The sequence below is a fragment of the Notamacropus eugenii genome, chromosome 5 (assembly GCF_028372415.1).
Source record: "Notamacropus eugenii isolate mMacEug1 chromosome 5, mMacEug1.pri_v2, whole genome shotgun sequence".
Taxonomy (NCBI): domain Eukaryota; kingdom Metazoa; phylum Chordata; class Mammalia; order Diprotodontia; family Macropodidae; genus Notamacropus; species Notamacropus eugenii.
In genome coordinates this window covers 400,265,952-400,282,710 of record NC_092876.1, presented here as the reverse complement: position 1 = coordinate 400,282,710, position 16,759 = coordinate 400,265,952, and the positions used below count along the sequence as shown (strand labels likewise).

General features: G+C 38.3%; 1 protein-coding gene across 4 annotated transcripts in view; it reads right to left on the bottom strand.

The window, feature by feature from the left end:
- Positions 1-1,452: 1,452 nt before the first annotated feature.
- CYFIP1 (cytoplasmic FMR1 interacting protein 1) overlaps positions 1,453-16,759 on the bottom strand; it is a 179,358-nt gene continuing 164,051 nt past the window's right edge. For all 4 annotated transcript variants that reach the window (XM_072614557.1, XM_072614556.1, XM_072614555.1 and 1 more), the window contains 6 exons: positions 8,750-8,880; positions 5,724-5,796; positions 5,268-5,362; positions 4,054-4,292; positions 2,972-3,119; positions 1,453-2,251 (listed from right to left, as the gene is read on the bottom strand). In XM_072614557.1, coding sequence (XP_072470658.1) covers positions 2,087-2,251; positions 2,972-3,119; positions 4,054-4,292; positions 5,268-5,362; positions 5,724-5,796; positions 8,750-8,880 — 851 coding nt within the window. In that variant the 3' untranslated portion in view covers positions 1,453-2,086. The remainder of the gene's footprint in view (positions 2,252-2,971; positions 3,120-4,053; positions 4,293-5,267; positions 5,363-5,723; positions 5,797-8,749; positions 8,881-16,759) is intronic.

Here is a 16,759-nt window from a genome sequence, read left to right as displayed (position 1 = left end):
AGACCTTGTCTCCCACTTTATTACAAACTTTAATTGGTGAAAATGATGAGGATCTTCTTGAGCAGTGGTGTCAAACTCAGAGAGAAACAGGATTCACTAATCAATACATGTTGCTGTGCACTGCATATTAATTTAGTTTTAAAATGTATAATGTTATATTTGTATTTTATTGAATATTTCCTAATTACATTTTAATTTGATTCAGGCCATAGTTGTGTGTGTTGTGGCCACGTCTTGACACATCTATTCTAGAGGAGGGAAAATGCCCAGGGCAGTGTTCCTGCCTCTTTTTGGAGAATCAGATCCAGAATCAGTTTCAGCCCCAGGAAACTTATCATTTAGGTAAGCTTAGGAATTGAGAGTTCTTTTCAAATGCCAGGGGAGTTCCACTTAATGTTTAGTCAACTGTGGATAATCATCAGTAGTTTTATCCTGCCTGGATAGTGTCTTGAAGTCTTAATCTGTTTTAATAGTCTAGTGCAGAGTGGTGGGGAACCTGTAACCTGTAGGTCCTTGGGTGAGGCCTTTTGACTGAGTCCAAGTTTTACCGAACATATCCTTTTATTTAAAGGGATCCGTTCTGTGAAGTTTGGATTTAGTCAGAGGGTCGTACTCCAGGACCTAGAGGGCCACATGTGGCCTTGAGGCCACAGTTACCTCACTATTTCAGTAATAGACTGACATTGACTTTCAAGCGTGTTCTTCAGCATGCTTTCACTCTCTGGATCTTAGACTTCACCTAAGAGTATGTATTTTAACCTTCGTTTTTCACTGTTTCTTTTAAAAAACAAATACTGTAGTCACCCTGTGCTGATTTCAGGCATGGTCTAATTCTGTCACGTTTCAAAGACCAAATTTTCTTCCTTGCATTTTAAATATTACTTGTCTATATGCCCACAAAAAACCCCAAAACTTCAGAAGCTGTATGGTAATCATACCCTTCATGCTACAAACTAATCCTTTGTCATGATTCACATCAGCATGTGGCTTAAGTGTCTTCGTACATAAAAAGCAGGCTTGTATGTGGTAGTTAGTACCATAAGATAAGCGAGGATATACTGTTTCCCTTAGCATGAAGGAAGACATAGCAGAAACGATGTTCAATTTGTAAGATTCTAAACATAAGATGAATTTGTTCCTTCAAGTACTTTAAGATTTGATTGTGTTTTCTAGTTTCCAAAGACTATGGAAAATTAATGCTGTTGGCATTTGGTATTTTAATGTTTTACGCTTAAATTTGTTGTGAAGTAACAAGCTGTGAGCTTGCCTTCTAAGAAAAACAACCCTGCAGCCCCCAAATCAGCATCTTTTCTCACTTTACAGGCCTAAAAGTGAAAGTATGAGTCCTAGACTCATTGTGTGACCTCCAGGTCAGCTGGGCCTCAAAAAGGGGTGAAATGCACTTAGGGTTTATTAAACTGGATGTTTTAGTAAATGAACTGTGAAACAAAATCATGATTCACTAGTTTTATTTCCATAACTTTAAATCATACCTCTCACATACTACATTTTGACAGTTCTATTGGGCAGGGAAAAATAAGGAAGTAACACCCATGGCAAAAAAAAGCAACAACTAGAGAAAGAAAGCATTCGTAAAACACCACCAGAAAATCTTCATAACGCTAAAAAATAATTGAGCATGTAACTTTATTCTAATACATAGACAATTTTATTACAATTAGCTGGTATATAAAGTGTTTTCACCCAAGTTCACAATTCTTTCCATCTTCCTTGAACACTGACAACTGATAAATAAATTAACTCAGCAGCCTCCTATGTATTAGCTGCTGGGACTATCAGCTGAAGAGCTTCCCAAGATTATGGCATTAACAATAAGTAGCCATTACTTTTCTCAGTCTTCTTAATTTCCAAAAGCATATAAAATTTTAGTCTAGAAAAATAAGTATAGATTGTATAAAATTAAGCTTTTAGATTGAAATCAAAAGAGCACCACCTTTTTAACAAGCACAAAAAAAAAATACTGAAAAATATTTCCTAAACTCTAGCTATTTTAAGAAGGGAAAAGAAAGCATGCTACTGTGATTTTTCTGAAACCACACTAAAGATTTGACGAGCTGTACATCCCTCAGGTGCTGGCCAGAGACTGGTGTATGGGGGGTTGGAAGCAGCGCACATGTTCCACAGGAGTGCTTTCTCCATCACCAGATTTCAAGTACTTGTCCAAGATAGTAATTATTTCATCATTTAAGATCTGGAACTTTCGGATTCTCTCAACCATCTTCTTCAAAGGCTGAAAAAATTCCACATTAGCAAAGTATTATGATTTAAAAGTCAAATTTGAACATTTAAACCAGACCTGCACAACTTGGCGGTAGAGTGGGAGGCCACAATTAAAATAGGCTAAACTTCTTTGGGCCACAGAGTAGAGACAGACTGATCTTTGGTTGCCAAGGATCACATGATAAACAGGACAGTGTGCAACCCTACTTTTTTCCCTGATTGCCCAAAATCCTTTGGTTGGGTACAAATGGCCCATAGGCCATATAGCCTGCAGACCTGAGTTAAACCTTTCATTAGTCTCCCATAAGTGGCTCAAAGTCTCTCCTGGCACAAGTGCAAGTATACTGTTATAATGAAAACTGTTTGAAACAGTATAGTTACACAAGCAGTGACTACACTGGTGCTGGGAGAGACTTTGATCCATCATTCTAAAAGATGGTAGTTCTGAGGTCCTCTCTATGGAGTGGAAGTAGGGGGCTGCTGTAGTCTACTAAACTTACTGTCTCCTTGGTGTGTCTTCCTCCCTCTCATCCTAAGAGTTTTGTTTCAGCCTTTTCCACCCATATCTTTTCATTTAACTCTTCTGGTAAAAGTGCAGTTAAAAGAAAAAAACATATCCTGTTTTGCCCTGAAAAGGCTGCACCTATGTGGATATTAGGAATCCTACTATGCCAGAAACTATACTTTCTGCGTAACTTCTCTAAGTGAGGGGAAATCCTCTTCAACATACCACGTTCTTTATCACTTCATCTTTGCCATCATGTTTTTGTACTTTAAGCAAATGGTAGCAGAAGTCCAGTACATCAAAGCGACGCTGTTGTCCTAGAAGCACAATAATCATACATCCAGCCCAGTGGAGCCCATCTCCAAAGCACTGTCTGGGAAAAAGTGACAAAGTATAACTGAACTTTTTTGAATGAAATTAGTGCAATGACATAATTCTTCAAAAAAAAAAAAAAGGGCAATTACAAGTACATAAAATGGGGCAGAACTGGATTTAGATTTAAGACTAGAAATTTCTATTTAACTAGCTGTGTAATCACAGGCAAATCTTTGAGCCTCAATATATTGATTTATAAATACTTCACTGGATTATTGCTAGGCTCAAAGGATAATCATGTAAAATGCTTTCTAAGCCTTTTCTGATTTTAGGCATGTCAACCTCAGTTTCCTTTTATATTACACACATGAAAGACACTGGCTCAGATGATCTCTTAATTTCCTGTCAACTCTGTTCTCTTTAGAATGGAAGGCTTATTGAAATTACCTTTTCATATTAATAGCTGCTATCTGTGATATATCACTGCCCCAAGAAAAATCACAAGTCCCAAATACATCAATTCTCCTTTAAAAAATTAAAAACAAAACCAGTAAAGGAAGCTTGCAAAGAATCTTCACCATGTACTTGTTTAAAGATCTGAAAGTAGTTTGATCTTCACTGCCTTTAGGAGTTGGGGGGAAACTGTAGTACTTTTTGTCCCTACTTCCTACTCGCTGTCTGGTGTTTAAGTCAGCAGCCCTAAATGCTAGATGTCTTGTTGCTTTGGTTTGGAAATTTAGGCCTTTCCCTCCAATTTTTATGTCTTAACTGAGGTCCTGAGGACCTTAAAGGCTGGCTTGGGATTCCAGGTAAGGATTAAGTGAACCTAAATGAATATTCTAATCCTCCACTATATGAATCTCTGAACTTTTGCAGTTCCAGGTCATCCTGATGTGGGAATGATGATCCTTTTAGAAACCTACCATTATGCTGGTTATCCTAGCATCTGGCTTTTCAAAAATAGGGGCAGGCTAAAATTGAACAGCACTTACTCTACAGTGAACTCATGTGTTCCTACAGGAATACAGTACACAAATTGCATGGCACTCCAAAGCCTGTGAAATTCCACACATTCATCCACATGCATGACCCCATTGCTTGGGAGAGGTCCTCGCCAGATAGGGTCATCTAGGAACGTCCGAATCCGGGTCAGGATCACTTCAAACATGGATAAACCACAGCAAAGACGTTCCTTGGTCAGCAGATCTCCTTCTCGTGCTATTGCAATTTGCTGGTATTCAAAAGAAAGCAATGACTTTTAGATACAACAACATATGTTTTTTAACTCAGCCTTCCTTCCTCCCACTTAAATAAAGCAATGGAGAAAAAGTGGGACTTAAAATGGAACCCAAGAAGTATGAGTTTAAAGGAGTTAATGATTTTTATCAGGTAGAACTGAGGTTCTAATATCTACCTAAATGGTATTCACTAAATGTTCTACCAAGGAAGTGTTTCACTATGTCATCGGCAACTAAGTTCTCCCTTCGTTAGTCTTACAGTGTACGTACACTAGAACCGTATATTTGGAGATACTGCTATTACTAATAACTTATTTTTGTACACACTTATAGTTGAAAACCCTGTTGTATGACTGAACACTCCCCTTCATGCTAGACGTACATCAAGACTGCCCTTTGGGTGTGAGCTGATCAGTGTAGCTGCAGTGTATATGTGTGAGACTGAGTCAAGGCAGTCAGCTCAGAGCCTATAAAACCACCTGCTTCTTACTTCTGCAGCCCAGACATGTATGTGAATGTGCCTTCTGCTGCTTCACAGTAGGCCACAGTTCTTAATTATTCCATCGTTAAAATGCTTTGCTTTGAGCAGTTTGTCTAATACAACTTTTCTTACACCATGCCTTGTATTTGGATACATTGTATCCAAAAAAGGATACTTTTTGCATTTCTTTGCCTCTTCTCATTATTCCATCAATCAACTGATCATTCACTGGCTTGGAAAAGGGTGGTATTTTTTCTACATCCTATTTTCCCTGATTCTGTTTTTTCCTTTCCTCCATGGAATCTCAGTGACAATAATATGACATTTAAATAGACACCATAAAATACATCATACTCTATACCCATGATCCTTTTAGTAATTGTATCAGTTTTTCAGGCTGACCATGTTTTGGGGGGAAGAACATTTTTTTAAATGACTCATTTTCACATTTACATATAAATGAGCTATACCCCAAACAGCAACATACCTGAGGTGTCCCCAGTCTCTCAATTAAAGGAACAAGATGCAACGGAGCATATTTTGATTCTAATCTTTTCATTTTTGCATCAAGTCTTTCACCTTCTGTAACAACAAAAGCAAAATATTTATATATCACATCCTAAATTCCTTGGGGTTATGGGGAGTACTTAATCTGGAAGCAAATAAAATAATGCAGAGATGCTTTTTATTTTTTGTAATTTTTGTGTTTCCTTCTGATTAAGTAGATAAACATCACCCTCAAGAACAAAGTTACAGCCACAGCTGCCTAACTCACTGCCACACATACTGAAAACCATCAAATTTCAGACAAAAGACCAACTTATGGGTTTGAGCCTTCCACTTGTACATAACTGTCCTTAAATGACCTTACTTGGAAAAGCCAGTGGTAACCTAAACTAAATAGTACAGGGCAAAAAAGAACAAAGAGAGGCTTCATTCTTACCTTTGACATGAACCCTTGGCAAGATATTCTGGAATGGAGCAGCATGTAACAAATCACACACCTCTTCTAAGGACTATACCAAGGAGAAAAACACAAGTTAGGAAGTAAGAGCCTCTTAATTTAACGAGACAAAGATATTTTTGAATGATCAAGGCCAATTGCTATTTACAAAAGTCACACCAGAGCGCACTGATCCCCCAGGTAAACAGGATGGGCGAACTGACCCCTCCAAGCACAAAACAAGGCCAAGCTCTGTTCACCTACAGAGCTATCAGATCTTAAAAGAGACAGACCTGAAGCAAAACTTCTGCAGAATGATTCATTTCAATGATAGGCACAGGTGACAAATAAGCCCATTTTAAATCTAGGGAATGCCTACCTCCCAGGCTTTTCCCAGAAGAAAACTAGAGTTTCTTAAAGTCTCACTCATACTTTAGCCAAAAAAGAAATGAGCATCATGGCCTGAAATAGGCTGAGGGACTGATTAATATCAATAACTCACATTTCTTCAATGCTTTGGGGATTACAAAGCACTTTCTTCAAAACTACCTAGTGAGATAAAGAATGCAAATACTCTCCTCAAAGAAGGGGAGGCTGAGGCTAAGAGGTTAAGTGACTTGCCCACAATTACTGTGTTCACTCTGTTACAACACACTGAATAAATTACCTTATAGAAATAAAAGAAGTTGAAATAACCACCTCATCTTACATGAAGAAGTAAACATCTCAAAATATTTTAAGTCAGAGAAACTTTCAATAAAATTATAAAAAAGCAGCAACCATCCAGCAACATATAAAATATTGAGATTGCAGGAATCATACCTTACTTTATCTGCTTGGCCTGTTTGGATTTGGTCTGGACCTGTGATTTCATTGAGGGTAAGGAGTTGCTTCCTAAAGAAATTCCTATACTAATAACATAACTTAAATCCTAATGGGATATTCCTTTAGTGGCAAAGGGTCTCAAATATGATCAGGTGACATTGTGAATTTACACATTTGCCCCTCAAGACATCCAATTATGGAAGAAATGAGAAATCCTGGTCTTTTCAGTTCTGAGGTGTTATGGATGCGGCACTTTGTCAGTGGAGACAGAGCAGACACATTCTATGGGGCATATATGAGTATATGCAATGAAGGTGGCTCCATACTCCCACATAACAAAGGAATGTCACAGGCACGAATCTGTCCCTTGGGTGAAATACAAAGAATTAGATGGACAAGGAGATATGAGTAATAGTGTGTGTGAGAGGCAGGCCAGGGAATGGATACATTACTTTGCCAGAATGGATATTATAGATGGCTTTGACTGTTCATACTGAGTTCCAACAGTGAGATGTGCCTAAGATGAGGCATTTAGCACTGAGGAGGCAGGGGGTACTGAAACCCTACTCTTAGGAACTGGAAAAGTCACTCAAGTTCCTGATGTATCCATTCCCATTTGCCAGTTGTTTTCTGTTTACCATTTGACTAGAGAAAATTCTCACTGGAGGCTTAAAAAATGAATGAAAAAACATTTGTCAGGTGCTTGCTATATGCCAACAACTGTGTTAAACATGAGGAAAAAAACAGAAAAAAAGACAAGTCTCTTAAGGGGCTAATTTCAGAAGGGGCAGGCAACACTCATAAGAGATCAGCAAAAAGGCAGACGGCAAGTGTGCTGGAAGTCCTTAGGTTGCACCAAGAGAACAAGCAGTAAACCTTCCTGGTCCTTCATCCTTCGGAAGACTTCCCATTGGTGACTCCCAGCTCATTCAACTGGTATGAAGAATCCTGTCACTTCCTAAGTGGCTGTTCTAATGGCTGAAGAGGAAAGGGAAGGGGGAAGGGTATCCCTGCTGGTGGTTTTTTCTGCCTGGCTAAGGTCTGGGTGGCCCCATTGAGAGGATGCAGAAGATGTCTAGAAGGTGCTGGAAAGGCTTAGTTTGTGTTAGGTGATCATCTGAAAGCCCTGAATCTGAGCTCTGAAATGACCAGTTGTGGGTCTTTTTTTTTTTTCTTAATGCCACATGGCCACTAGTGAGTCTCAGTCAACACTAAACAACATGCTACCATCACAAATGCTGTAAGGCTGCTCAGATAATATGAGCTCCTTGACATAAATGTGGGCTTAGTGCATTTTTTGCACCAATTCTATTCAGGTTCTAATTTCTATGGTTCTATAATTTTTCAATATACAAAGTGGTCCTGTCTTTTTTTTTTTTAATTGAGGCAATCTTAACAGTATAGCTCTAGTTTAAAAAAAAAAACAAAAAGACCACATGTGGCTTTTAAGCTGACTTATGTTAACCATGAACATACGTCACTTAACTGTTCTATGCTGGTTTACCCAGCAGTAAAAATTCCAAGCTTCTTTTAGAATCAGGATAAGTTTATGGTCTCACCTTTATTCCAAAATGTGTTCCTGCAAAGTTGCATAAAAAGAGAATTTTTATGTACTGATATTTCTTAAAGTGAGGCACACTTGTATTCGTGGCTAGACAGGCTTAAGTGAATTAAAACTGGGTGACAAACATTTATGTCTCTACTCCCACTGCTCTAGTTAGGCCAAACCTCTAAGCATTGCCTTTTTTTATCCACTTTCCAGTCTCAATAAGTTCCAGTACTACAAACTTGTAAATTCCTTGAAGGTAGTGTTTTCATTTTTGTCTTTGTAACTCCAGCACTTAGGACAGTTCGGCTCAGAAGAAGCACTCAAAGCTTGTTGAATAATAGTTCCTATTGTTTTAAAACTAAATTCTCCAATGTCTGTGGGCACCAGTTATGATGAGTTAATTACCATTTGATGAATGTGTGAAAGTAATCCAAAATATTTTACAAGATTCCCCTCCCCGCTAAAACAAAAGCAAAATACTCTTAAAAGAATCCATGTTTTTAAATTTTCTGGGAGGAGAGGGTGAGTTTGGAAGGATTAAAAAAAAATCCTTCCCTTTAAAAATAAATCTGATTTCTAAGACTTCATAAAACTAATGAACATCGTCAAAGTTTTGTAAATTCTAAATCAGATGACAATCCTGAGCACTCACCAAACTCTGCTCTATGAGGAGACAAAAGAGGACAGCATTTCCCACTTCCCTTAGGTTCTGGAAACAGACTGTCTTCAGTTCTGCATATTCAACAATGTCCTTCAGCTGATGGTGGAAGAACTCCAGGATTCCTGGGATTGCAAAAAGAGCCAGTCAACACTGGGCGGAAGAAAATGAAAACCCCCAAACCATTGTCCCATATATCCTATGGAATACACACACACAGTAGCCATGAGGTTTATGTGCTTCTAGGGACATATTGTATAGGGATGCAAGAATGTAATACACAATTCAGTTTTCTAAATTTCTCTCCATAAATGATTTTTCTTGATTAGCCCTCATTTTTCTTCCAGGAGGGGGATCTTTCTAAATATTCTGTGGTGTTACTTAATTCCAAGTCTTGAAAGTTCATCTTTACTTCAAAACTACACAATTCTCATAAGTTCCACTTCTCAGCAGAGGACCTAACCTCTACTTATGAGATTACCAAATCCATTCAATTTGAACTCTCTTTCACCCCCTATTAAAGTAAACAAAAGCCTCACCCTCTTTCCTTTGTACTCCAATTTCGGAAAGTATACCTGTCTCTTTGTCAAGGCTAACCCCTTCACATTCGCCTCCTCCTTTGCTTTGCCTTTATGTATCTTTAATCTTTCCTCCTCTCCTGTGTCCTCTTCTGTGTACAGACATATTCAGAGTCTTAATTATCTTAAAAAAAAGTTTTTGACCCTGACATCTTTTCAAGCTATCATTCTCTCTCCTCTCCCTCACCTGCCAATCTTATAGAAAACACAGACTATACTCAATGCTCATCATGCAATCTGACTCCTCTTTTGACTACCCTACCGAAAAAGGTCTCACCAAGGTCATTAATGGTCTCCTCATTGTAGAATCTAAGGGTATTTGTTTTACAAAGTTCAATAGATGCCTTTTGTTTTTATACCAGTTATTTGTGGGAATGTTGCTCTCTCCTTCCACAGTGAACCTTCCCTTTTCACAAAGGAAAAAGAAAGGTATGGAAAGCTAGTCTGCTGACTGCATCTGATGCAGTATTCTAAACACTACTGTCCCACCACTCCACTGAAATCTCTCCGAGTAAGACTGGTCAGTGTAACTACATATAACTATATATAACATTACTGCTCCTTTCTGCATGGCCATGTTTTTTGTTTTACTGATTCTGCTTATTTTACTCTCTATCAAGTTCACACATGTCAGCCCAGGCTGCTTTGATTTCCTCATGTTTGTAAGTTTTACTGAGAAATAATTATTATATTCAAGTGACAAATCTCCCCTACACCATCAATAAATACTTACTTTGTTTCCTGTTCTTTATTATCACAAAAAGTACTGCTATGGAAATTTCAATGTATGTGAGACCTTTATTTTTGTCTTTGTCTTCTTTGGGGTATATGTCCAATAATGGGATCTTGGGGTCAAAGGATAAGAACCATTTAACCACTTTTTAGGAATAATTCTGAACTATTTTCATAATCACTGGACCAATTCTCAACTCTACGAACTGAGTATTAGGGAGTCCTTCCCCAGCAGCTTTGTTCTGTTTACAAAATTGAGTTACCTGGTTTGACTATTTCTAATTTTTGCTGATTTAGTCTGATTCACTGATCAGTTTTTCTATTGGTGTGCCCATCTTCCCTCAGCTTTTCCAGTGCTGATTTTTTTGTCTTTTATCATTTCTGCCAGTTTGCTGGGTACCAGGTGAAATCTGGGAATTGTTTTAATTTGCATTTCCAATTTTTAGTGATTTAGAGTTGGCTTTCATATAGTTAATATTTTTAAACTTCTTTTGAAACTATCTGTATCTTTTAACCATCTACCCACGAAGATGCGGTATATGGTTATATTTGCATTCTTTTTCTACATATCTTGGATGTCAGGCCTTAATCAGAGATATCAAGAGGCAAAACTTATTTTTCCCTTAGTTGAGTTTTCTCTTCTTAGCCTTGATTTGCTGATATTGTTCATGCAAAAGCTTTTCTACTTAATGTAACTAAAACTACCTTTTTTAGATCTTCTATGATCACCTGTACCTCTTCTTTGACTAAGAATTCTCCCCCTACATAGAGTAAAAAAAGGTATCTTCCATTTATTTTCCTCCTCCATTTATATGTGTGTGTGTGTATACATATATATACATATATAAAGAAAGAAAATGTGACCTTTTATACTTAATTGGGAACTTTTTGTGCTGTAGAGTTTAAGATTCTGGTCTAAACTTTTTTTCCACGAGGGGAGGGAAATTGCTTTTCTAGTTTTCTTATCAGTTCCTGTCAAATGTTCTTGGGTTTTAAATAAACACTGGGCTACTGAATTTATTTCTAATTCTTAACTTATCTAGTCTGTTCTGTTCATTCACTTTTCTATTTTTAATCAGTACCATAACAGTTTTAGAAAATTACTGCTTTATAATCTGAGATCTGGAAATGTTATTCCCCTCATTCTACTTTTTTCATTATTTCTCTAGATTCTATGCTTTTTTTCTTTCGAAATGAATTTCATAATTTTGCCCAATCTTATAAAGTAACCATTTTGTAAATTAAATTGATATAGCACTGACTTGATAAATTAATCTACTCAAGAAAGCAAGCAGCATGACAGAGTGGACAGGCCACCAGACTCAAGTCAATAAGATACAAGTTCAAATTTGACCTCTTGGGCAAATCATTTAATCTCTCTGTGACTCAGTTTCTTTCATATAAAGGCCCTCCCCAGCTCTAAATCTAAGATTCTTTGGACTTTTAATGTAACTAAGCATCATTTTTTTATTATTATTATATTGGAGCAGTCTAACGATGAGCTATGAATACCCTTCCAATTCTTTTTTAAGCCTTTCTTTGTTTTGTAACTATTTACCATAAAATGTATCTTACTGAATTGACTTCCAAATTTTGTAATCATTTTGAATGGGATTTCTCTATCATTTCCTCCAGAATTTTGTGATTGCTATGTAGAAATGCTCATTCTTTGGCAAATATTTTATATCCAATGGCCTTTTTCTCCCCTGTGTTCTCATATTCCTTGACAAGGAATCTGATCAGCCTTTGACACTGGGTGATTCTCCTTTCCTCTATTTGCCTTGACATTTTCTTTTCCTTTTTGTAACACTGTGCCATCGTGGTTCCCCCTGCTACCTCTCTAACCTTAGTTAAGGCCCTAATCTTTTTTAATATAGAATGGTAGGGCTCAATTTTTTTTGTCTCAAGACTTCTTTACAATTAAAAAACCATTAAGGATTCCCCCAAAGATCTTTTCTTTATGTGAGCCATCCCTATGAATATTTTACCATAATTTACCATTAAAATGGCTTAGTATTAGTATTATTATGAAAATAATTTATACTTTGTAGGACCCCTGAAAAAAGTCTTAGTGACTCCCAGGGCTCTCTGGAACACACTTTGAGAACCACTGATCTAGAGTACTAAAATATACTAAGTGGTTTTCCTATCTCCAGCCTATCCCCTTCTCATACCACTGCTCATGTAGACCTTTGAACATATCATTCTATTTAAGTCACATGCTATTCAAAAACTCTAATGTGGTTCCCCATTCACTGCCTTCTGAAACAAGTAAAAAAGTCTTGATCCTGGTATTTAAACTTTCTATAAGCTGTCTTCAATCTACATTTACAGTGTTATTTCATATCACTCCCCTTCACATATGTCACTGTACTATCCTCCCCTCTGGTCCTTCATCTTCCTCTCCCATATCTGTGCCTTTGATTACACTCTCCCCCATGCCCAGCACAGACTCCCTCCCTTCAGGCCCAACTCAGAGGGTCTCCTCTTCCATGTTCCCTTTCCTGAATTCGTAAGTAAGTCATCTCTTTACTCAAATTTCCCGTAGTTCTTCTGACCCATACGTATTTACTGAATGTTTCTGTTTATCACACATGTTTTTACATGCTTCCCCTTATTCCTCATTGGAATATAGATCCTTGAGATAAAATTCTGCTTTGTAGCTATTTATTCTCCAGTTTGAGCATCATGTCTTGCACATAACAGGTGCAAACTGTTTAATTTACTTCTGGGTACTCACAGTATAATAGGCAGGGGCCACAAATAAATGTGATATGCAGCGGCCACAAATAAATGTGATATGCAGCCCTAGCTTAAGATCATATTTCCTTAGGACTGGCTATATTATAGGTACTTTCCCTTAAATGACTTTTTAATACAGTTTCCTCTCTCCTTTAATAGTCATCTTTAAATCTGTGGTTTATCAGCTATTTTTATCCAATTCAAATCACCTCCAGGAGGCTGGAATAGTGTTTTGCCCAGATTATTTCTGGTGGTTAGGTTAAAACTAGCATCCACTGGGAAATACCAGATAATTAATTTAGTATTTTTTTAACTGGGAGCTTGAATTTAATCTGTTCCCTGAAATGGCAGCTGAAAGATTAGGAAGAGTGACTGACTCCCTCCAGTCAGTGCTCTGATCCTCTTTACCCCTAAGGTAGGGGTTAGTTAAGGAACAATTCATACTCAGAAAATCACTGAATCATAACAAAATGACCCAACCTCAAAAGTTCAAAGAGTAAATAAGCACTAGAGATTATTTCATATGGGACGGAGTGGGCAGGGAGGGCATGCCAGTATGAGAATACTGGAGTGGGTTCAAACCATTCTCAACTCAAAATACCAAAAAGAATTGGGAACAGACACACCTTATAGTTTTACTTCAGAGTAGCATGTTATGTTTAAGCAAATATATTTTCCAAAGACAAAGCAGCACTTGTATTCTACATGGTAGACTGAAAAAATATATTATTGCTTGTTTTACACCACTTTTCCTTGTAAAAACAGAAAAACACTGAAGCAAAACCAAACCACACAGTGACTATGTAGCTGAGAGGGTATAAAGCATTTCACATCTCTTCTACCCTCCCCATAATGGAGGTGAGTTTTATTATCCATGCTCTGGAACCAAGACTGTTTATTCTGACTCAGAGTTCAGCTGCTTTTCAGAGTCCATATTCATTCAATAAGCATTTATTAAATACCTACTCTGTGTAAGACATTGTACACTGGTGATACTAAAACAAAAACCAAGCACTCCCTGACCCCAGGAAGACTACATCTGAGTGGATTTGGTTTTAGAATTGGGTTATACTGTTCAAATATTTGTGGAGGAAAAAACACACACACACACACACACACACACACACACACACACACACTTGCTAGGACTTGATCTGTTGTCCTTTTCCTTGGCAAATTTACTTTCCTAGAATTAGTGATCCTGACAGTCTTCATTAGTAACATTCCACATGAATCAACACCTTTGTATTGCCAGGAAGACAGAATCTATCTCGTGCCCTCCCACTCTCCAGCCTTCATACCTTTACCTTCAGGTATGATCAAGACTTGGGGGCTAGAGGTAGGTCCATCATACTGCTTGGGTCATCCCCTCCTATGCCAACTAAACTACCCCACCCACCCAACTAAACATATTTATGCAGATTAAAAACTCCTTAAAGTGAATGCCAGGGCCCTCTAACCTCTGAGCTGAGCATTGGTCATCACCAGCTGTGTAATTACAATATTATACTTCTTCTGATGAGACAGTGTGGTTTAGTGAATACAGTCCCAGATAAAGAAGATTTGGATTTGAGAACCACATCTGATACATACTGACTGCTCCGTCCAAATGTACTACAGCACACTACACCACAATGCCCAACACTGTGACATGCAGAATTGCTGCCCATCTGCCACTGGCGGTGGTGGTATCTTACCATCTCTACACTACAGAACTGCCCACAAAACTACTACACTACATGATTTCTCTACACTACAAAAATACCTATCTTTTTTTAAAAGTATAATTAAAATGAAGTCCACACACACCCACACACCCCAGACACACAACTGGGCTTTAAACTATCTGGTCCAACGTTCTGTTTTACAGTCAAATTTACTTTCTTTAATGAGGCATTCCATCTTGTCTCTACCTTTGCATTGGTTTTCTCCCATGCCTCTTGGAAGATAAATTTTGCTATTCTTTTTATGATATTAGTTCCCAAGCTCATGGCCTGTAAACAGTCTCAACACACTTGCATATCATATTATAATCTCGAGATAATGTAAACATTTGAGTTTAGTTACAAACACTTACTGTGCATGTGCTACGCTGAATCATCACGATATTCCTAAATAACGTAAACTTGTAAAGCTACTGCTGCAAATTGCCTTTGTTTGCTGTCCTAGAAATCAAGTGAGCACTGGTCAGTAAGTGGGGAACCCACAAGGGGAATGCACAGACCTGGGGGAATATAAAGCTGTGCCTGCCTTGACCAGGCCCCATCAAGGCTTAGAGGGGAATTCACGAGCCGGAATGCTGTGATGTAAGGGATACTGTGGGAATCGGAACTCCCATTCTCACTTGTCTCTGCAAGAAGAGTCATTAAGGGACACTGTAGGAGTTGATGCTCCCGTCATCAGCAACCTCCTAGAGAAGAATCGATGTCTTATCATGTCTATGTTGCTGTCCTGGCTGCCCAGAGGGAAACTGCAAGAGGCCAGAGCCCAAAAGCTCCTGTGGCTCCTGCCTGACACCTGGCATAGTCGATGTTTCCTCTCCTGCACCTCTGCCTCACCAAATCCCTTTCTTCCTTTGAAATGCAGCTCCAGTACTGATAGGTCTTCCTGAGGCTCCTCAAGTGCTTTATCCTCCCTCCCAAATAACCTTGTGGTTAACACTTCTTTATGTTCTCTTTATATTTATTCTGGTTATACTTCTCATGTATTGTTTCATTCTTTGTATTTATATCCCCAGCACCTAGCACGATGCCTGTCAAATACTAATCCCATAATAAAATGCTTATTTATTTTTATATAATGTGTTGCCAAATGAAAGCAAGTTAATGCATTAAAAATTGCCACGGTGGTCCTGGCTTCTGTTTTTGTAAGCTCCCTGTAGGATACTTATGCCTGAGAGGATACCTGAAGGGTGTGTGTTTCCAGAAGAAGAGTCACAGAAATACCCCCTGTCTTGTCTGTCTGGGGCAAGAGTTCTTAACCTGGGGTCTGTAAATAGCTGCATTTCAATATAATTGATTTCCTTTGTAATCCTATGTATTTTACTTTGTGCACTTATTGTGAGAAGGCATCCATAGCCTTCACCAAACTGCCAAAGGGGTTCATGACACCAAAAGGGCCAGTGGGATGGTAAACTCTTGATAACTCTTGGGGGCCATAATAGTCTAATGGAGTAGCAGCTCTTTCTAAAAGGCTTTCTGGATAATTTGATAGATACCAATTTATAACCTTTACCTCCCTTTCTACCACCCATCCACTCTTCAATTCTATATCCTCAGGAGGCAGCAAAACAGAGGAAAGAGTGTTGGACAGGTAGAGGACCTAGTTTCAAATGAGGCCTTTTCCATTTATTACTTCCTGTGTGACCTCAAGCAACTCAACCTTCCTCACTGGACTTCAGGTTCTAAGGAACCTAAATAAGTGGGTTAGAATAGATGAACTCTCTTTTAAATCTAAAATCTTGGCATCAGCAAAATCAGGACCTGAAGACAGAGGAAGGAGCACAGGAGTAGGGTGCCCCCATTCTCCTGCTACAGAGTCAGTGTCAGCAGTTGCTGTCCCAATGCAGAGCGTAGAAATCATTTTTTTGGTAGGTCACTGCTTGTATGAAAAAAATAGTCTCCTCTTTTTTGTACTTAACACCAGATAAAAGAAAACCACAGTAAAGGTGGTCAAAAACCTCCATCAGCTTGTGGCTCTGAAATGGTTCATTCCTCAAATACCTGCGGTATTCAAGGCACCATGATGACCTCTCATGGGTGCATCAGCATCACAGAGTACTTTCTGTACTGAGTCCACTGAGGCCTCCATAAAATGATTAAGCAGCAGAAAAGCCTGTCATCAAGTTCATTAAAACCTGAAAAACACTTCTTTTGCAAGCAGCTGCACTTGTCTAAGTGCCATGGGCTGAAGAGTTTTCCAAGGTGTTTACAAGACAAATGCTTTGTTAAGG